The 23,015-nt window shown below is 37.4% G+C and overlaps 1 protein-coding gene across 4 annotated transcripts in view; it reads right to left on the minus strand.

The window, feature by feature from the left end:
- Positions 1-1,359: 1,359 nt before the first annotated feature.
- Positions 1,360-23,015, minus strand: part of RNF138 (ring finger protein 138) — a 36,631-nt gene continuing 14,975 nt past the window's right edge. For 2 of the 4 annotated variants that reach the window (XM_039463773.2, XM_074383641.1), the window contains 6 exons: positions 20,979-21,144; positions 19,037-19,152; positions 8,780-8,836; positions 7,292-7,403; positions 4,195-4,302; positions 1,360-2,263 (listed from right to left, as the gene is read on the minus strand). In XM_039463773.2, the coding sequence (XP_039319707.1) occupies positions 2,195-2,263; positions 4,195-4,302; positions 7,292-7,403; positions 8,780-8,836; positions 19,037-19,152; positions 20,979-21,144 (628 nt within the window). In that variant the 3' untranslated portion in view covers positions 1,360-2,194. The remainder of the gene's footprint in view (positions 2,264-4,194; positions 4,303-7,291; positions 7,404-8,779; positions 8,837-19,036; positions 19,153-20,978; positions 21,145-23,015) is intronic. The other 2 variants (XM_074383643.1, XM_039463775.2) reach the window with 2 other exon arrangements.

Consider the following 23,015-nt stretch of genomic DNA (forward strand, 5'->3'; position numbering starts at 1 on the left):
AATTAAGGTATTGGAGTATCAATACAGTTTCCCTCCTTTAATCCTGATTCAGCTATAAGCAGTATTAAAAATAAGAACTTTTCCCCATAAATTTAATTTCCATAAATTAAATCTGTAAAGTCTATCCCTATTCCCAACTCACTAACAAAAGAAGGGGAAATTTTAAACAATCATATTGAGAAATTCCCAGATAAAAGCAAACAAAGTCAGTATTTTCCTTATGAAAAAGCTGATATGTGAGACACACAAAACTACCAGTGATACTTAACTCATTCACAAAACTTCAAAACACAATTCCATCAAGATGACCTCTACTACAATTTTCCTTTAAAGAAGTTCCCAAATCCCAGAATGGTTTAACTTAACATATTGGATGTATTAAACTTTGAAAGAAACTATGAAAGTTATTGCTTTAAACTGGAAAAAACTATGGTCAAAAGTCTCTTTAAAAGGACCTGTTTTTAAAATTACACCCATGTAACTGCAGAGAAAATGCTCAAGCACATACATAGTAAACATCACCCTATAAAATAACAAAACAAAGGCATATGTTCATTAAGACATATGGCTTTTTTTGTGGTTGTTATTATAATCCATAAATAAAGTCATTACTGTTTGATTGAAAAAGGTTTTTACAAAACTCCACTTCCAAAATTAACGTTTTTATTAAATCAAGTTAAAAAAATGTTCAGTGTAGAAAAGTCAAGAAGGGTTTTAACAAAACCAAAATATACCTTTTTTATACAATATATGTATATATTAGCAGCAAACTACTTCTGAGATTCTCTTTTATGTTCTTTTAGTAATTTTAAAGAAAGCATAAACAATTTATTATTAGTATGGAATGCCAGTGAATCTACTATTCGTCCTTTATTCTGTGATTTGGGCCTTCTACAAAATACTTTATAATTCTCATTAATGAATACTAAGAACAAACCCAGTTTTTACTAAAAAGTAGTGAAACAGAATGGTTGGTAGAATCTTTCTCACTACATCATGGTCACACATTAAATTTGAGAATAACAAATGAGCACCATATAAACAGATAATTGTGTGTGTAAACTCAATTTTTAAGGTGTAATAGCAGCCAACTAGATCACTGAGCAATGTGACTGTTACTTTTTAAAAATTTGGTGATATACAAAATTTTAACAAATCAGGTAAACACTTCAACCCCCATTGTTTGTCCATTTTAAAAACCCTTAATAGAAATTCTATATATAACCTGACAAACTGCATACATACATACATGTGTGTAATATATATATATACACACACAAGTGTATGTATACATACATATACATCTTTAGCTTTGAATAAATTTCTAAACTGAGATGAAGCCAAATCTCTCATTTGTATCTTGTAGAGTACAGTAATACAGTATCACCAACTGAAAGTTTCTAATAAAAGTTTCAACTTAGTTAATCAGAAATACTGGCTATTGAAAATTCTGAGGCTAACGAGCTGTTATTCAGCTTAGTAAATTCCAAGCTTACAAATCAGTCAAAGTAAGACTGAAATTAACAAATGCCCATGAAAGAAATAAATTTTTCTCATTATTTCCTTCTAATAACAAAAACAAAATATCTTTACAAGCTTTCACTTTTTAAAGAATTAAAATTATTACAGAACTCTCACTAGTCTTCAAAAATAGTAAATGTTATATAAATACAATTTTCTTATAGTTGAATTTTTCAGCTAGAATCTGCATTTTAAAAATTTCCTTTGGATTATTCCATTTAGCACTTCAAGTTTCTACTCTGCAACTCTAATAACTGGCTCAGATTTGTTAGGTTTATATCAATCACACTGTTCAAAATTTGCTACTGTGTGTTATCTGTGTACAATAATAAAGTAAATGGGAGGAATGCACCAAATTTCAAAAGCAACATAATGAAAAATTCAAGAATATTTAGTATTACAAAAAGATAAAGTACAACAGGGATTCTCTTTCACCATTACATTAGTGAAATATCTTTTTTTACGCTTTTAAAGCTAATGTCATAACTTTCATTTTTTAACTTATCAAGAGGATGAAGTTTTTAGAAGCCTCGCCTTTATTTTCAATCAAAACCTAAAATGATGGAATTACTTTTATTAATATACACATCAAGTTACTGAAACGGTGACTACATGTAGTTTTCCCCTAAGGATGGCACTTGCAGGTACAAAGATGCAGAGGCGTCTACAGCCTTCAGATGTTTACTTGAAAAGATTCTTCAACAGCAGTTTGATACTGGGTTTCTTCATCTAGCTGAAGATTCTAAAAACAGTAACATTACATGTCAACAGGAAAAACAAACATACTCAACTACTCAATATTTTGCCCAATACATTAGATATCTTGATACACATTACACACACTTAGGACAGTTATGTACAACATACATAATGGTATCTTTTAAGATACAAGATTTGAATATCTGAAATTTAATAAAAAATTAAGTTCAGTTGTAACTGTTCAGGAATAACAAACAATAGAGAGGATCAGTAGAGAAAAAAATCTGAGTACACATGTGCCTGTAGTTACAGCTATTCAGGAAGCTAAGGCAGAAGACAGTTTGAGACTATGAGTTTGAGGCCAGCCTGGGCAACACAGGGAGACCCTGTCTCTTTAAAAAATAAAGATTAAAAAATGAAAAATACAACTGAAGTTAATCATCACACACAATCATAAATGTGTCATCTCTAGAAATAATGCCAAATAATATCTGACAGTAAACTGATTTTAAGAAAACATGCATTTATTGAATTATGAGCTGAATAATAAATTCTCTCTTTTTTTTTTTTTTTGGAAATGGAGTTTGGCTCTCACCCAGGCTGGAGTGCAGTGGAGCAATCTTGGCCCACCACAGCCTCCACCTCCCAGTCTCAAGTGATTCTTGTGCCTCAGCCTCCTGAGTAGCTGGGATTACAGGGACCTACCACCATACACAGCTGATTTTTGTATATTTAGTAGAGACATGGTTTTGCCATGTTGGCCAGGCTGGTCTCAAACTCTTGACCTCAGGTGATCGGCCTGCCTCGGCCTCCCAAAATATTGGGATTACAGGCGTGAGCCATCGCATCCAGCCAAGTAATAAATTGTTAACTATAACATGAAGTTATAAAACTTATCCTTAATTTTAAAAATTGTATTTGCTATCAATTTTATGCCTGATGAGTTTTGCTTTAAAGTCAAGGCCTCAATATGACAATCTCAAATGATTACCTACTTTTCTATGGCAAGGTAAAACAATTTGACAGTTAGATCAAAAGTGGTTCACAAGTCTTTGTATTTCCAAATACATTTGTCTAGACATAGAAATCTTTCTCACAATGAGAATTTAATAATAATCTAGAATTACTTCATAAAATTACTAAAACAATAAAGCACACCTATATTTTATATATATTTATTTTGAAATAGGCTAAATGCAAATTCTAAAAAATTTAAAACCATTTAACAAGAATGATGTAATTCCAACAATGGAAGGCAGACAACAATGTAGATTTTGTTCGTATCACTGTGCTTACCTGAACTGGAAAACAAATAGCCATTCTTCATCAGGACTAATTTTAAATAGGGTTTTTAATTAAACTAAAGTTGAATAATATGCAATTTCAGAATTAATTAAAGTTTTCACCTAATTAAAAAACTACATCACACACAATTGGAAATAGAAATTAATCTATTTTGCTTTATGAATTCATTTTTACATTATATAACTTCCCTTACACTCTTAAATATTGTCTCTTTGTAACCTGGCTTTATCTGATAACTAAGCTCCCTCATTTTTAAAAAGCATGTGTCTTACATTTAAGATGTGAGAAATCTAAGATTTCTAGCATAGATAAAAGGAACTTACGCTACATGAGAAATATATCCTCCATGTGTTATATCAATTTCACTTTTCTTGTAGGTACAATTTTCTCTTAAATCTAGACAGTATATTCATGTAAATCATTTTGTTAATCTAGGTGCTTGCTGTTCCTCTATTAACTCTCTCTCTAATACAGAAGGTAGAAAGTAAACTCAATTTTTACCATTTCTACAAGCTAAAGTTCACCAATATTATTAAAAACCAAAGAATTTGCACTAAATCCATCGAGTAAGATAGAATAGCTTGGCACAAAATTCAAAGTTAGATTTCAAAAAGTTACTTAACTTGAATATTTAAACGGTACTTTCCTAATCTTGAAGAATTCACTTACCACAAATTCTCCATAATCAAACTGATGTCTCTGATTTAGATGACTAACAAAATTTCTAGTTATCTGGCGAGGATCTCCCCAAGGAAGGGACACACAAATGGGACATGTCTATAAGAAACAGATTGTTTTAAACAAAAAATAAGAAAAACAAAATATTACACAATTGAGAGTATTAAAATAACAGACATACATTACCAAAAACATCTACGTGAGAAGCATTTTTTTTTTTTTAAGACGGGGTTTCACCATGTTGGTCAGGCTGGTCTTGAACTCCCGACCTCAGGTGATCCGCCCACCTTGGCCTCCAAAGTGCTTGGATTACAGGCATGAGCCACCACTCCTGGCTGAGAAGCATTTTTAAAAGCCAACTTCAATTACTAGATAATTTCCCAATCAATTACTTTAGATAAATGACATTAACACAGTAAGAGCGATCTTAGACATTCTATTCCTTAAATCTTTTTTTTTATCCCCCCTGTGGTATTTCAGGATATTCCTTAAATCTCTTATTACACAAATGTTTCAACAGAAACACCACATCTAGCTTTTCATAAAACTAACTGTAATGATAGTTATCACTAACTGGCTGCCTGCAACATACCCAATATATTATCTCATTTGATCTGTACAGTAATAATTATTATGAGCTTTATTTCATTTATAAGTAAAATAAAAATGAAGTAAACTGGAAAATTAAATTTAAAATCCTCAGTTTTTCATTTTTTTAAATTTTTTATTTTTTTTTTTTTGAGACAGAGTCTCGCAGGCTGGAGTGCAGTGGCAGGATCTTGGGTCACTTCAACCTCCACCTCCCGGGTTCAAGCAATTCTCCTGCCTCAGCCTTCCGAGTAGCTGGTACTACAGGTACATGCCACCACGCCCAGCTAATTTTTGTATTTTTAGCAGAGGTGGGGTTTCACTATGTTGGCCAGGATGGTCTTGATCTCTTGACCTCGTGATAGGCCTACCTCGGCATCCCAAAGTGCCGGCATTACAGGCGTGAGCCACTGCACCTGGCTTCGTTTTTTAAAAATAGAGACAAGGTCTCGCTATTGTCTAGGCTGGGTCTCAAACTCCTAGGCTCAAGCAAACCTCGCACCTTGGCCTCCCAAAGTGCTGGGATTAAAGGGGTGTGCCACCACACTCGGCCATATCCTTACTTTTAAATGAAGTACCATCTTAAAAAGTGAATGTAAGGCCAGGCGCAGTGGCTCACGCCTATAATCCCAGCACTTTGGGAAGCTGAGGCAGGCGGATCATGAGGTCAAGAGATCGAGACCATCCTGGTCAACATGGTGAAACGCCATCTCTACTAAAAATACAAAAATTAGCTGGGCGTGGTGGCACACGCCTGTAGTCCCAGCTACTTGGGAGGCTGAGGCAGGAGAATTGCTTGAACCCAGGAAGCAGAGGTTGCCATGAGCCGAGATTGCACCATTGCAGTTGCACTCCAGCCTGGGCAATAAGAGCAAAACTCCGCCTCAAAAAAAAAAGTGAATGTCTAACATAACTAAAATGACACACACACACACAAACACACACACACACACACACACACACACACACACACAAACTTTAGTAACTGAACTCTAGTCAAAGTTTATGATATATCGAATATTATGCAGAAATGAGTAAGAATTTGGTAATCCAATATAAAAGTAAATAAAATCTCTTTTTTTTATACTTTAATTTTTTTTTTTTTAAATAAATAAAGACGGGGTTTCACCATGTTGGTCAGGCTGATCTTGAACTCCGGACCTCAGGTGATCCGCTCGCCTTGGCCTCTAAAGTGCTTGAATTACAGGCGTGAGCCACCACGCCCCGCCAATAAAATCTTAAATATGAGATTTCCTAGAGACTTCTTTAGCATTGTACTTGTTTATTAAGTATAACCGAACCCATTCTATGTGGTATGTGACAGTTTAAGGTCATCCTCAATGGTTACTGAAGCATATTCTTTTTATTTTTTTTATTTTTAAATAGACAGCGTCTCACTATATGGGCCAGGCTGGTCTCAAACTCCTGAGGTCAAGTGATTCCCCCAACCTCGGCCACCCAAAGGGCTGGAATTACAGCTGTAAGCCACTGTGCCTGGTCCTGAAGCATATTTTGTCACGACTTTTCCTAGCATATTCACTAAAATAGCTTAGAAATATCTACAGTTCTTGATTACATTTCCCTTCCTATTCTTCCTTCTGAAGACAATATTTTTATATCAAAATGTTCAGCTGAAAGGGAAATCTCTCCCAGCTCGGTTTCTCCTGTTCCATTCATTTCAAATAACTTAGCTCTGAAACACTTCTAGGATCATTAAATGTTGGAATACTGCATTCTGCTCTTTCTTCCTCATTACCAAAAAGCTTGAACCATTTTCTTTTTCTTTTCTTTTTTTTTTTTAAGACAAGGTTTCACCATGTTAGCTAGGTTGGTCTCAAACTCCTGACCTCAAGTGATTCACCTGCCTCTGCCTCCTGAAGTGCTGAGATTACAGGCGTGCACCACCGTGCCCAGGCTGCTCTCACCACTTTCTTACATAACCTCAAAATGTTATGAAAAATATGCACACATCAAAAAACAAAGTCCGAGTCTTTTCTTTCCTTGCTTTATGTATTCACATACTAGATTCTGCAAGAATACAATAAAAATACCTACTGACTTTATTCTTATAGGTATTTTCACCTGCAGCAATCTACCTGACTAGATCCACTTGTCTGCTATCTACAGAGCAAGAAACTGAGGCCCCAACAGATAGGTTCTGCTACTGCTCAGGAATGAGTTCCCAGTTCATCTTTCATTACTTCACTCTTCTCCAGACTGTGCTATATTACTTCACACTATACATCTCCTTTTTTATAATGAGACTGTGGTATATTACCTCACAATATGCATCTCTCTTTTTATAATGAGATACTTAATTATGTTTTAAATATCTCATTTTGCATCACAGTCATAAATCCTTTGTTGACAAAAATCTACCTTACTGATAATGTCCCAACCACATATAAATCAACTACTTTCCCTTGTACACATGAAGTGAAATAAATGGAATAGCATGTTTTAATCTAAGCAGAAGACAGTCTTAAACAGATGTACTTACCACAGGAATTATCTGAAATAGGTGATTACTGTTACAGTGATCCAGTAAACGCTGCCTGGTAAAATTTGATTCTTGACACAGGGGACACTTAAAAGTAGGATGACCAGAAGAACTGTGAAACAATTTTAAGTGAAACATACTTATTTCAAAATCATAACATAAAATAATGCTTTCCTATTTTTTGAGGAATCACTATAAATTTTTTTAAAGTTATAGTTATTAGACTATTCAAAGAGTCTCTCATGTTTTCAGCAAATGATGCATTACAGAGGTTCCCAATCTCATTTTATAGTACTCTTAGTGTCCTCAGTACTATTTTTTCATGGTGCCTCTAGGCCAAAACAAAAACAAAACCAAAAACCTAGCTGGCTCCATTTATCATGTAGTTAGGTACAAACATAATTGTAGTCATTTGTGTGATGCCAGTAGCTTTCATTATATGTCCCCTGAAAATTTTAAATATTCTGTGATGTTCTACATTTTGTAAACCTTATTATCTAGGAACTTAAAACTTCTGAAAGACTCCCATCAATATCATATCTCTAAAATATACCAGGCCCTAGGAATCCAATATCCAGAATTCGAAGGAAAAGCAAAAAACAAAAACATTAATCATGAGAATGAAATTATTCGAAAACATTCTGAGGATCATACAGATTTTTTTTTCTTTTTGAGACGGAGTCTCGCTCTGTCTCCAGGCTTACGTGCAGTGGTTCGATCTCGGTTCACTGTAACCTCCACTACCCCTGGGGTTCAAGCGATTCTCATGCCGGAGACGCCTGAGTAACTGGGATTATAGGCATGTGCCACCATGCCTACCTAATTTTTGTATTTTTAGTAGAGACAAGGTTTCACCATGTTGGCCAGGCTGGCCTTGAAACTGAGTTCTAATACTTCTGAATTTCAGGGAAGGACAGTTCAACATGGACAACTTGACCTGAATCATGTGTGGAAGAAACCTGACCACAGTGAAAGAGAATAGCTAAACTGTTTTAATCTAATGTGATTCTTAAAAGCAGTAACTGCATTTTCTATTTCTAAACTGCTAACTTCAAACACCATGCCTAGTGATTTAACTGAAATTTTTAAAAAAGCTTAATTTACAGCCAGGGGCGATGGCTCACGCCTGTAATCCCAGCACTTTGGGAGGCTGAGGCAGGTAGACCATCTGAGGTCAGGAATTTGAGACCAGCCTGGCTAACATGGTGAAACCCCATCTCCACTAAAAATACAAAAATTATCCAGGCATGGTGACAGGAACCTATAATCCCAGATACTCAGAAGGCTGAAGCAGGATAATCACTTCAATCTAGGAGGCAGAGGTTACAGTGAGCCAAGATTGCACTACGGCACTCCAGTCTGGGCAACAAAGCAACACTTCATCTCAAAAACAAGAAAAAAAGAAAGTTTAATTTAAAAAGGTATTTGATAAAGTGATAAATATATAATATTATTTACTAAAGTGGCAGGATTTTTTTAAAAGCTTACCTTGTATTCTCTTGGTAAGTTTCTGTGTTATCAGATGTAGATGTTTCACTCCTATTACTTAAGCACAGGGGAAAAAAGTTAATACCTCAAAGTAACGAAAACACATTAAAGGTTAATTATCTTGAACCATTAATGAAGAAGACTAGTCTGAATTTGTTTTAAAAGTCTGAACTTCAATACTTTTTCCTATAGGTCCTTGAAAAACAAAATCTGAACATCGAATACTTCTGAACTATGAAATAATTGACATTACTTTTAAATTAATTCACTGTTTACTACATTCTTATTCATATTCTTTTAAATTAACTTATGCACAGTTACAGAAGTATAGAGAATGTTGCAGAATTACCGTTAAGTCCCATTCCTCTATCTTTACATAGACTAGTAAGGTTGTAAATGCTAAGGTAGACTCAAGAATTTGTTTACTTTTTTACTTGAAACTAGGACATGGTTTAAGGTTATGACCTCCAACGTGGAGTAATTTAAGAAAATATGTGACTATTCATTATGTTTATACCTTACTTCCAAAAAGGAAAGAAAGCAGGCTTCACTAACATTTAATATATAGAACAACTTGACATATCCACTTTTACCCTATACCAGAGTCATGTATCATATGGAGTATCAGAGGAACCCTAAGTATTCCAAGGGCTGTAGTCACTTGTGTGCTACAGAATTTAATCAATGTGGTCAATTTTATTATTTATTTTTTTGAGACAGAGTCTAACTCTGTCGCCCAGGCTGGAGTGCAGTAGTGCAATCTTGGCTCGCTGCAACCTCCACCCTCCTGGATTCAAGCAATTTTTCTGTCTTACCCTCCCAAGTAGCTGGGATTACAGTAATGAGCCACCATACCCAGCTAATTTTTGTATTTTTAGTAGAGATGGGGTTTCATCATGTTGGCCAGGCTGGTCTTGAACTCCTGAACCCATGTGACTCCCCCACCTCAGCCTCCCAAAGTGTTGGGATTACAGGTGTGAGCCACCAAGCCTGGCCCAATGTGGTCAATTTTTTAAAAGCAATGATTTTCTTTTCCTTTTCTTTTTTTTTTTTTTAAGATGGGGTTTCACCATGATGGCCAGGCTAGTCTTGAACTCGTGACCTCAGGTGATCCACTCACCTTGGCCTCCCAAAGTGCTAGGATTACAGGTGCAAGCCACCGCACCTGGCCAAAGCAATGTTTTTCAATAGCAGAAATCTTTTTTTTTTTTTGAGACAGTCTTACACCAGGCTGGAGTGCAGTGGTGGGATCTCGACTCACTGCAACCTCTGCCTCCCAGGTTCAAGCAATTCTCCTGCCTCAGCCTCCTGAGTAGCTGGGACTACAGGCGCACGCCACCACGTCCAGCTAATTTTTGTATTTTTAGTAGAGATGGGGTTTCACAGTTGGCCAGGATGGTCTTGATCTCTTGACCTCGTGATCCGCTCGCCTCAGCCTCCCAAAGTGCTGGGATTACAGGCGTGAGCCATCGCACCTGGCCTAATAGCAGAAATCTTAACACAGTAATAAAGATAGGTAGTGGCAAAAAAAAAAAAAAAATTGTACAACACAGGTTGGCTCTATCTCTCAATGCCAGAGTTTAAAAAGCTAAACTTAAACTGGTTATTGATTTTCCTTTATCAAAAGACAAGCAGTACTATATCATCTACCTAGCAGCTGGTCTTTCTTTTCTGTTTATTTCAAAATAAATATATATACAACAATGTGTACACAGCGAAAAGGCACCATTCCAACAACACTCAGTTCTCTTCTGTGAAGATAACAATGTCATCTCTCCACATATAGCCCAAACAAGCAAGCAAACTTGGCTGTTAAGATACATAACCCAAATAGAAGACTATTAAACTACTATTTTCACCTTTTTGCAACTAAAAACCTGCTCTTTAAAATAAAGTCAAATTGGCCGGGCATGATGACTCATGCCTGTAATCCCAGCACTTTGGGAGGCTGAGGCCAGTGGATCACGAGGCCAGGAGTTCAAGACCAGCCTGGCCAAGATGTTGAAACCGTGTCTCTACTAAAAATACAAAAATTAGCTGGGTGCAGTGGCATGTGCCTGTAATCCCAGCTACTCAGGAGGCTGAGGCAAGAGAATCGCTTAAACCTGGAAGGTGGAGGTTGCAGTGAGCCGAGATCACGCCATTGCACTCCAGCCTGGGTGACAGAGTGAGACTCCGTCTCAAAAAATTATAATAATAAATAATAAAATAAAGTCAAATTATGGAGAGGGCATTTATTAAGGGAGTGTTATATGATTGTTAGCAAAAACAGCATCTGTCACCAATTAAAAAAATAACTCATATCTATACATTTAAACTTGGTAGATTTTTCTAACTAGCTTTAAAAATCTTCCAAATTAATATAAACACTGGATTTTGAAAATAAAATAAAATAAAATAAACACTAGGTTTTGGATGTGCCCTTTAAAAACAACTTCTTATTGGTTTATAGAACTATAATATCATCAGGGAAGATGAAAATTTCAGCAACAGTCCTTTTTAAATTTAGAAAATAGGATTGAGTTTTTGTTTTGTTTTGAGACTAAGTTTCCCTCTTGTTGACCAGGCTAGAGTGCAATGGCTCAATCTTGGCTCACTGCAACCTCTTCCTCTCGGGTTCAAGTGATTCTCCTGCCTGAGCCTCCTGAGTAGCTGGGATTACAGGCATGTGCCACCACGCCTGGCTAGTTTTGTATTTTTAGTAGAGAAGGGTTTCTCCATATTGGTCAGGCTGGTCTCGAACTCCCAACCTCAGGTGATCTGCCCACCTCGGCCTCCCAAAGTACTGATATTACAGGCATGAGCCACCACGCCCAACAAGGATTGAAGTTTGTTTTTCTTTTTTTAATTATACTTTAAGTTATGTGGTACATGGGCAGAATGTCCAGGTTTGTTACTTAGGTATACATGTGCTATGATGACCTGCTGCACCTATCAACCCATCATCTACATTAGGTATTTCTCCTAATGCTATCCCTCCCCTCATTCCCCACCTCTGACAGAACGCAATGTGTGATGTTCCTCTCCTATGTCCATGTGTTCTCAATGTTCAACTCCCACTTATGAGTGAGAACCTGCTTTTCTGTTCTTGTGCTAGTTTGCTGAGAATGATGTTCCAGTTTCATCCGTGTCCCTGCAAAGGACATGAACTCATCCTTTTTTATGGCTACATAGTATTCCATGGTGTATATGTGCATTTTCTTTATCCAGTCTATCACTGATGGGTATTTGGATTGGTTCCAAGTCTTTGTTATTGTGAACAGTGCTGCAATAAACATACATGTGTATGAGTCTTTATAGTAGAATGATCTATAATCTTTTGGGTATATACCCACTAATGGGATTGCTGGGTCAAATGCTATTTCTGGTTCTAGATCCTTGAGGAATGACCAGATTGTCTTCCACAATGGTTGAACTAATTTGCACTCCCACCAACAGTATAAAAGTGTTCCTGTTTCTCCACGTCCTCTCCAGCATGTTGTTTCCGGACATTTTAATGATAGCCATTCTATCTGGCATGAGATGGTACCTCGTTGTGGTTTTGATTTGCACTTCTCTAATGACCAGTGATGATGAGCTTTTTTTTCACGTTTTTTGGCCATACTAATGTCTTCTTCTGAAAAGTGTCTGTTCATATCGTTCACCCATGAAAATTTTTATCTTATGGCATACATCTTCCATTTGGATCTACATTTCTTTTTTCTTTTTTGAGACAGAGTCTCACTCTGTTGCCCAGGCTGGAGTGCAGTGGCACTATCTTGGTTCATTGCAAACTTCATCTCCCAGGTTTAACTAATTCTCATGCCTCAACTTCCCAATTAGCTGGGACTATAGGCGCATGCCACCATACCTGGCTAATTTTTCGATTTTTAGTAGAGATGGTGTTTCACCACGTTGGCTGGGTTAGTCTCAAACTCCTGACCTCAAGTGATCTGCCTACCTCAGCCTCCCACATTGCTGGAATTACAGGGGTTGAGCCACTACACCTGGCCTGGATCTGCTTTTTTTTTTTTTTTTTTTTTGTATTTTTATTAGAGACAGGGGTCTCACCATGTTAGCCAGGATGGTGTTGATCTCCTGACCTCGTGATCTGCCTGCCTCAGCCTCCCAAAGTGCTGGGATTACAGGTGTGAGCCACCACACCCAGTCTTTTTTTTTTTTACAGTCTTAAATTTATTTTGTTTGTTCTGTTTTGTTTTTAGACAGGGTCTCGCCCTGTCAATCCTGGAGTGCAATGGCGTCAACATGGCTCACTGTAGTCTTGACCTCTTGGGCACATGCATTCCTTCTGCCTTAGCTTTCCATGTAACTAGCACCCACAGGAACATGCTACCACATCCATCTAATTTTTTTTTTTTTTTTGGTAGAGATGGGAGTGTCAGTTTGTTGCCCAGGCTGATCTCAAACTCCTGTGCTCAAGCAGTTCTCCCGCCTTGGCTTCCCGGAGTGCTGGGTTATAGGCGTGAGCTACCATGCCTAGCCAGAAATGTTCATTTTTATTTATTTACTTATTTATTTTTAGGCAGAGTTTTGCTCTTGTCACCCAGGCTGGATTGCAATGGCATGATCTCGGTTTACTGCAACCTGTGCCTCCTGGGTTCAAGTGATTCTCCTGCCTCAGCCTCCTGGGTAGCTTGGATTACAAGTGCCCACCACCATGCCCTGCTAATTTTTGTATTTTAAGTAGAGACGGGGTTTCACCATGTTGGTTAGGCTGGTCTCAAACTCCTGACCTCAGGTGATCGCGTGCCTTGGCCTCCCCCAGTGTTGGGATTATAGCCGTGAGCCACCACACCCAGCCTATTTTTATTTTATTTTTTTGAGATGGTGTCTCACTCTGTCGCACAGGTTGGAGTGCAGTGGTCAGATCTGGACTCACTGCAACCTCTGCCTCGTGGGTTCAAGTAATTCTCCTGCCTCAGCCTCCTGAGTAGCTGGGAATACAGGCATGTGCCACCACGACTGGCTAATTTTTGTATTTTTAGTAAAGATGGGGTTTTGCCATGTTGGCCAGGCTGGTCTTGAACTCCTGACCTCAGGTGGTCCCCCCACCTCGGCCTCCCAAAACTGGGATTACAGGTGTGAACACTGTACCCGACCATCACAAAGCATTATTACCCAGAATACATGAAGAATGCCCATAAATAAGAAAAAGAACATTTTGATACTATGCCAGATTCCTTCATAGTTATTTAGCCACTTAAAATGTTGAATAACCTGGAGAGAAATTTATTAGGAACAATAAAAGACTAGTGGCAGCTGGGTGCAGCAGCTCACGCCTATAATCCCAGCACTTTGGGAGACTGAGGTGGGAGAATCAACCTGAGGTCGGGAGTTCAAGACACGGCTGACCAACCCGGAGAAACCTCATGTCTACTAAGAATACAAAATTAGCCAAGTATGGTGGTGCTTGCCTGTAATCCCAGCTACTCAGGAGGCTGAGGCAGAAAAATCACTTGAACCTAGGGGCTGGAAGTTGTAGTGAGCTGAGATTGCGCCACTGTACTCCAGTCTGGGCAACAAGAACAAAACTCCATCTTAAAAAAAAAAAAAAAAAAAAGATGCTGACAATTTTCTTTTTTTTGTTTTTGTGAAGAGCTATATTTGAAATAAACTGTATCAACCTACTGATATCCAGTTATTAATATTTACGAAGAGTCAAGATTAGTAGGAACAGCCTGTAAACAGACCAAATGATTTCCAAGGAAGATAAAATTGAAATGTTGTCTGTATCTTAATGATTACATTCATCTGCCCTCCTCCTCCCTACTTCCTGTGGCTAAAGAAAACAAAAAGATGCAATCTTATGTTAGAAGCAGAATTCTGTTATGAAATAGAAATGGCCTTAATAAAATTAGCACTGCTATTTAAGTATTATGAGAAACTACCCCACACCAATGCAATAATTTTGCTAAAACACACTCTAATATTTAGTCATTTACAGTAAACAGTACTTCTCAGAATATGAATGAAAGCGCCAGATTATTTTAGATGACTCAACTGAAAGTTACAGCTTATAGTTAGATACATGGAAAAAGTAAGTGTCTGTTTTACCAATCCCTGTATATTCAATAACATGTAGAGTATGTCCAGCACTTCAGAAAGTATAATAAATGTGTACTGAATTGGTGAAATGATCTATGGATTTATTTGGCAATTTATTATTTTTTTTACTACTCAGGTACATACAAATGCCACTTTATGAATTTCCTTAGCCATGCTCTATTCAGCTCTCTTCTCCAGATTCTGGTTATCCATTTCTTCCTCCCACCTGCTTTCAGTAGATCCACAGCCCACTATTCCTTGTGGCTTTCTATACCCTACTTATATAGGGTACCTAATACACTACTCTTTGAAAATAGTCACTTCACTCAATTCTCCTCAAATTGCATAATTAGAGCCCACTATCTGTTTCCTGCTCAGACCTTGAGCATACTATGGATCATATCTTATTTTACCTACTATTAAAACAAAAAACACAGTACTTTGGGAGGCCAAGGCAGGCGGGTCACGAGGTCAAGAGATGAGACCATTCTGACCAACATGGTGAAACCCCATCTCTCCTAAAAAATACAAAAATTAGCTGGGCATGTTGGCGTATGCCTGTAGTCCCAGCTACTCGGGAGGCTGAGGCAGGAGAATTGCTTGAACCCAGGAGGCGGAGATTACAGTGAGCCGAGATTGCGCCACCACACTCCAGCCTGGCGCCTGGCAACAGAGCAAGACTCTTGTCTCAAAAACAAACAAACAACATTTCTGGCTGAATGTGGTGGTTTACACCTGTAATCCCAACAATTTGGGAGGCTGAAGGCAGGCGGATCACCAGAGGTCAGGAGTTCAAGACCAGCCTGGCCAACATGGTGAAACCCTACCTTTACTAAAAATACAAAAATTAGCCAGGCATGATGGTGGGCACCTATAATCCCAGCTACTAGGAAGACTGAGGCAGGAGAATCACTTAATTCAGGATGCAGAGGTAGCAGTGAGCCAAGATCGTGGCACTGCACTCCAACCTGTGCAACAGAGTAAGACTCCACCTCAAAAAAATAAAATAAAAATAAAAATAGGCTGGGTGTGGTGGCTCACAACTATAATCCCAGAACATGGGAGGCCAAGGCACGTGATCACCTGAGGCCAGGAGTTTGAGACCAGCCTAACCAACATGGCGAAACCCCGTCTCTACTTAAAATACAAAAATTAGCAGGGCATGGTGGTGGGCACTTGTAATCCAAGCTACCCAGGAGGCTGAGGCAGGAGAATCACTTGAACCCAGGAGGCAGAGTTGCAGTAAACCAAGATCATGCCATTGCAATCCAGCCTGGGTGACAAGAGCAAAACTCTGCCTAAAAATAAATAAGTAAATAAATAAAAATGAACATTTCTGGCCAGGTATGGTAGCTCACGCCTATAACCCAGCACTCTGGGAAGCCAAGGCAGGAGAACTGCTTGAGCACAGGAGTTTGAGATCAGCCTGGGCAACAAACTGACACTCCCATCTCTACCAAAAAACAAAAAAATTAGATGGATGTGGTAGCATGTTCCTGTGGTGCTAGTTACCTAAAAGGCTAAGGCAGAAGGAATGCTTGTGCCCAAGAGGTCAAGACTACTGTGAGCCGTGTTCACGCCACTGCACTCCAGGATGACAGAGCGAGACTCTGTCTAAAAACAAAACAGAACAAACAAACAAAATAAATTTAAGACTTAAAAAAAAAAAAAAAAGACTGGGTGTGGTGGCTCACACCTGTAATCCCAGCACTTTAGGAGGCTGAGGCAGGTGGATCAGGAGGTCATGAGATCAAGACTATCCTGGCTAACATGGTTAAGACCCCGTCTCTACTAAAAATACAAAAAACATTAGCTGGTGCGTGGTAGTGGGCGCATGTAGTCCCAGCTACTTGGGAGGCTGAGGCAGGAGAATCACTTGAACCCAGGAGGCGGAGGTTGCAGTGAGTCAAAATTGTACCACTGCACTCCAGCCTGGGCTACAGAGACTCCGTCCCAAAAAAGAAAAATAATCTTTTCCTTCCTTTGCTAATTTTCTTACTGATTAAACATCCACATACAAACTCAATTCTTCCATTGCAATCAGAACTCTGCATAGGATATAGAAATAAATAAGACTAAAAAGCTCATTCTAGGTAAGGAGACAGCCTGAAATAAATAAATACAATAAAGTTTAGAGGTCTAATTGCATTAAGAACAGTTCTACCAAGAAAAAACTCTAGAGGTCGGGAAGGATTTTACTGAGTAGCTAACACTTGGACTGTCTTTAAGAACAAAAAAGTCAACCAGCTGGCAAAGTGCAGGTTGTGATATTACTGGTAAAGGTGTGGTGGTGAGGGAGTGATAGTGATGATGAGGAGGAAAAACTAACATTCACCAAGCAAAGCACTATTCAAGTTTCTTTACCTGTGTTAACTCATTTATTAACTTCTACCCAGTGAGGTCCTAATATCATCGCCTCTCATACCTTTCCTTAAACAGATTAAGACAACTGAGGCAGTTTCTTGCCAATGTAATACAATTAGTAAGTGATAGCTGAAATTTAAACCCAACACTCCGGCTCCAAGCCTTTGTTTTTAACCACAGTCATATTGTTTTTCAAGAATGGCAAAGATAACGGAAGAAAAAATTCAACATGGCTAAGGCACATGATGCAATGATGCAAGAAAAATGCTATAAAAAGAGAGGAAAGGGCCAGATCAGAAAGAGCTTTGGAATAAGGAATTTTGTCTTTTATACTTCATTAATATTACTTTGGCCACAGAATGTAAAACAAATTAGAAAGTAACTACCAACTAGACTATTATAATAGTTTGAGTGAGAGATGAGGGCCTGAGCTAGGGAAGTGACAGATGAGGAATATTGCTATTAGGAATCAAGTGTCTATGAGCAAGTGGATCTAAGCAGTAAGTAAGAGGGAGAAAGGCCTCTCTCCTGACAAGAAAATGTGGTCATTAAAAGCAGTGATTACAGTCATGTATACTAAGAACTTCACTAAAACCTGGAGATATCCTCAACAAGACAAATGCCATCCCCTCAATTAAGAACAATCTATTGGGTAAAAAGCAGATAGGAAATTACAATAAAGTAGAAGTATAACAATAAGGAAAATGTAGAAATGAAGAAACCCAGAAGGACTAAAAATAAACTACAAGAGCAACAAATTTCAACCAAATTTCCTTGATACTAACAAGTCATGTAAAATGAGAACCTGGAAGACACCTAATGTTGTATGATAAACATGAAGTGCTTAAGGGCGGTTAAGTTACTAAAAATTAGCAACATCTAAAATGAAAAACTACTAAAATAAAATCTCAGAGACTGCTTAACATACTATATATACTGTCTTCTGGGAATCTTTCTACAATAGTGGCAATACTGTCTTTCCTTACACAGTTATGTGTATCCCTACTATTGAAGTTTTCAAAATTAACAATGCATTGTTTAGGGATATATGCATGGGTGATGATACATAAAGAAAAGCAAAAGAATGAATAATCCAAATAAGAGGATAGTGGTTGCATCTAGAAGTACAGGGTTCAAATGGGCAAGAGCTTACATAGAGATTCTAAAGTTCTGAAAAATGTCCTATTTCTTGACCTGGAACTGGATGTTTATCATTATTTTTTTAAACCACAAGTGCATTTTGGCTATTTGTCGGTGTAAAATACATTTCATAAAAATATTCAATGTACATAAATCTAAGAGAAGTTACAAATAAATCCAAATCTAGTTGTTTAATAGAATTGAGGCTCAAACAGAACTGCATTGCACCTAGTTTCACTCTTACATGATATTTTAGAATAAAAATTTCAAACTCTAAATCTATCCCTTAGATAGCAAAGAAGAAATAGGTTGAAGTTTGCAAATACATTACTAAAAAGAATTTTCTATAGTTTTCAAATCATTTCAGTTGCAAAATCAGTAAGAGAATAATCTCCAACTTATTTTTTATTCGAAAAAATAAAGATTCTTAGAATGATTTTAAATAGCATAAGCTTAAGTTCACGAAGTTCTGCCTGGCAACTGAAGAAAAAAAAAAAAAGTTCATTAGGTTCATCTCCCAGATGGTACCTTATATGTGCCAAATAGATTTTGAAGGCAAATGCTGTAGTTCTGATACTTCGCAATTCACTTTAAAAACACATGCACACATACACACACACATCCCACAAAATACTTTATCATAAAGTTCCCACATCAATTTCCATTTCAATTATGAAAATTCTGTATTTAGGAATAAGTATTGCTTACCTGTTCCCTACTGAATCTTGAGAGATCTGAAAGTTTGGAATGATAGAAGAAACACCATATTCATCCTGATACTTCTTACAAGATTTGTAATGATGTCTCATGCGATAGAATTTAATCTGTAAATTATTGATTAAAATGTGACTTTTAATTTAAAATAGAACTCATAAGATTTGAGATACTGTCAAAAAGAAGAAAAAAATTAAAATAAGTAACTAAATACTCCATTTAAACAAGAGTTTTATTTTTTTAAAGTAAATGATTTCATCCTTAAGCAGGAGTTAAAAATAGGTAATACATTTCTGTTCATTAAATGTAGAGATGGAGAAGAGTCCATCTGTCCATAAACTCACTATAAAAAACAGCAAATAACTTTACACTTGAAAAGATACTACTAGTACTAGACAAAAAACAAAGTACTAAGACGATGCCAGATGCTATCAGGCATGTCTTATTATTTAACTTTTGCAGCCTAGCAGAGTTAAAAGCACTTTAAAAAAAGTTAAGTTCATGGCCGGGCGTGGTGGCTCACATTTGTAATCCCAGCCCTTTGGGAGGCTAAGGCGGGTGGATTGCTTGTGTTCAGGGGTTTGAGATCAGCCTGAGCAACATGACAAAACTCTGTTCATACCAAAAATACAAAAATTAGCGAGGTGTAGTGTGCACCTGTAGTCTCAGCCACCTGAGAAGCTGAGGCAAGAGGATCCCTTAAAATCTGGGAAGTCAAGGCTGCAGTGAGCCGAGATTGTGCTACTCCAGACTAGGTGACAAAGTGAAACACTGTCTCAAAAAAAAAAAGAAAGAAAGAAAGAAACTTAAGTTCCCAGGTTAATACTTGGAACATTTTTCAGTTTCTCACTGAGAGGAATAGCCAAAATCCCTCATGTATGTTTTCTAGCTTCACTTCATCGCCCTATCAGGTAAACACTTTTTTCAAAAAGATGGAAAAGCAGATCTGATTTGTGTGAATGCATGAAATAGCAACCAGTTTTGCTCACTGACTTCATTAGCTGTTAGAAAAAATGGTGGTGATAAATCTATACACATGGATATACTCAAAGCAAAACCACCCCTCACTTATTCCTTCTCCAAATAATAGAATAACATCCATATTAGAGAATTAATGCTGGTTATTTGTTAACACCTAATTTTCCTACATGTGCCTTAAAATTAACGAAATATTTTGTGATTTTTTTTTTTTTTTTGAGACACAGTTTTACTCTTGTTGCCCAGTCTGAAGTGTAATGACACGATCTTGGCTCATTGCAACCTCTGCCTCCCAGTTCAAGCAATTCTGCCTCAGCCTTTCAAGTGGCTAGGATTACAGGCATGTGCCACCACACCTGGCTAATTTTTGTATTTTTTGTAGAGATGGGGTTTCACCACGTTGGTCCTACTGGTCTCGAACTCCCAACCTCAGGTGATCCACCCACCTCGGCCTCCCAAAGTGCTAGAATTATAGGCGTGAGACACCATGCCCACCCCTTGTGATTTCTTTAATAGATACATACATAAGTAAAGTAAGCAGCTACAAAGTTCCTTAATTACATAAATACATGTGACCAAACTAGTAACATTTCTATGTGCAAAGCTGCAATAATGATGCTACCAGGAGAAAAACTTAAGGGTTGAATTTGTACCAGAATGGGGTTTAAATTAGCTAAATGCCAGCTTGCTCATTTAGTTAATTTAGTAAGTAATCAATGAGAAATTACTTTTAGAAAAATGCTATGCTAAATATGAAATTCGGTATTTTTTTCCCATCTCATTTATCAGTAAGTTTATAATCTAGTAAGATCTATGACCACAACTTTTTTGGCCTTTTCTATCCAATCCCCAATCTACCTTCCGTCTTTTCAAAACAGCACCCAGCAAGAAAATTCAAACAAGAATTTCAGAGTAGAAACTTGGCTTCCAAAGAAGAGATATGTCACTTTTACTCTACCTGTTTTGCACAGCATCTGCAGCTACCAGAAAACTTCCTCATGATATTTTCAAGGTCTAAAGCCCGTTCGGGACATGCTCTCTCTCTTCTAGTCACATTTCCACGACACAGGGGACAATGTGTTCCGCTTTCCCTCATTGCAGTCAGGAAACATTTTCTACAGAAACTAAACCAAACATTGTTTACAGAAACTAAACAAACATTAATTACAGAAGAAAATTACTCTTTTCATCGCTATAATTAAATACCAACAAGTGATTATGGATATGCATTCATGTTAAATAAGTTAGGATACTCATATACACATAAATCTTACAAGTTTAAGAACTGTATATGTATTTATCAGAAAGTAAGACTGATAGGTGGACTAGAATATTTAAAAAATTACACTCAAGTCTGCTTTACAACTTCTTAACACAGCATATAATGAATAAATACTACATATTAATAATATTACTAGAGGAAGCAAGGTACAAAGGAAGAACTGGATCCTGGCTCTGCCATTTAGTAGCTGTGTGATCTTAGGCAACACATTAACCCATACTGGATCTCTATTTCCTCCCCTTACAAAATAAAAGGATGAATGACAAGCTTTTGTCTCAAACTGATGTATATCAACATATTGTTCCACAAGACATAAACAGGTCTACTACAAAAGAGCACACAAACTGATTTGCGAAGTTCTAGGATAAAGTTAATAGATTTTACCTAAAATTAGGTGTTTCTCAAAGTTATCTGTATGTTCATAGGTGTTAATCAAAGTTACTTGGTCAGGAAATAGGAAAATTTTCCAAACAGTGTGCAATGGAACATAATTTGAGAAACATTTAATACTTCCAGCTTTAAACATTTATAACCAACTTTCTAATTAGAATCAAACTAAAATCTTTTTATCTTCTCTAGCCCCACCAAATACCTTATTTGATCATTTTGCTTTCAAGAGAACCAGTTAAACTACAGACGTATATATCTGGAATCTAAAATGTATATACATTTAATCTACTCTCCTGTAAATATATATGAATATTCCTCATCTATACTAACAAAAGTTGAGAGGTTATGGTGCAGTAAGAGATCACAGAACCTGAGTTTCCTAACTATGTAGCACTGTTAAACAAGTCAGTTTTCCCCCCTCAAAAATGTTTCCTCCTTCATGAAATAATAAAAGTATCTACAATTGATTGGGCTGTTCAGAAGATTAAAATAGATAACACATATAAAATGTTTAGCCAGGCGTGGTGGCTCACGCCTATAATCCCAGCACTTTGAGAGGCTGAGGCAGGTGGATCACAAAGTCAGGAGATCAAGACCATCCTGGCCAACATGGTGAAACCCCTCTCTACTAAAAATACAAAAATTAGCTGGGCATGGTGGCATGTGCCTGTAGTCCCAGCTACTTGGGAGGCTGAGGCTGAGGCAGGAGAATCGCTTGAACCTGGTAGGTGGAGGTTGCAGTGAGCCGAGATGGCAACACTGCACTCCAGCGACAGAGTAAGATTCTGTCTCAAACAACAAAAATGTTTAACACAGTATTTGTGATTGTCAGGAAAGTGCTCAAAAAATAGTAGCTAGTATCATTAAAGCAGCACTAGAAGTCATTACCAATTAAGATCATTAACTAAAACATAAGTCAGGGTGCAGTGGCTCATGCCTTTAATTCCAGTGCTTTGGGAGGTCAAGGCAGGAGAATGACTTGAGGCAAGGAGTTAAAGACCAGCCCGGGCAACATAGCAAGACCCTGTCTCTACAAAAAATAAAAACTAAAAAATTAGCTGGGTGTGGTAGCACGTACGCGCAGTCCCAGCTACTCAGGAGGCTAAGGCAAAGGATCACTTGAGCCCAGGAGGTTGAAGCTGTAGTGAGCTATGAAGGTGCCACTGCATTCCAGCCTAGGTGACAGAGCAATACCATCTCTCAGAAAACAATGATAATTAAAAATATTTACCATAACCAGAAACCAAAATAAAGCAAAGTAAACAAGATACCAGTTTTGACTTGTCAAACTAAAAACTATTTTTATTTATTTGTTTTTTACTT

This window comes from Saimiri boliviensis, chromosome 13, assembly GCF_048565385.1.
Source record: "Saimiri boliviensis isolate mSaiBol1 chromosome 13, mSaiBol1.pri, whole genome shotgun sequence".
Classification (NCBI taxonomy): domain Eukaryota; kingdom Metazoa; phylum Chordata; class Mammalia; order Primates; family Cebidae; genus Saimiri; species Saimiri boliviensis.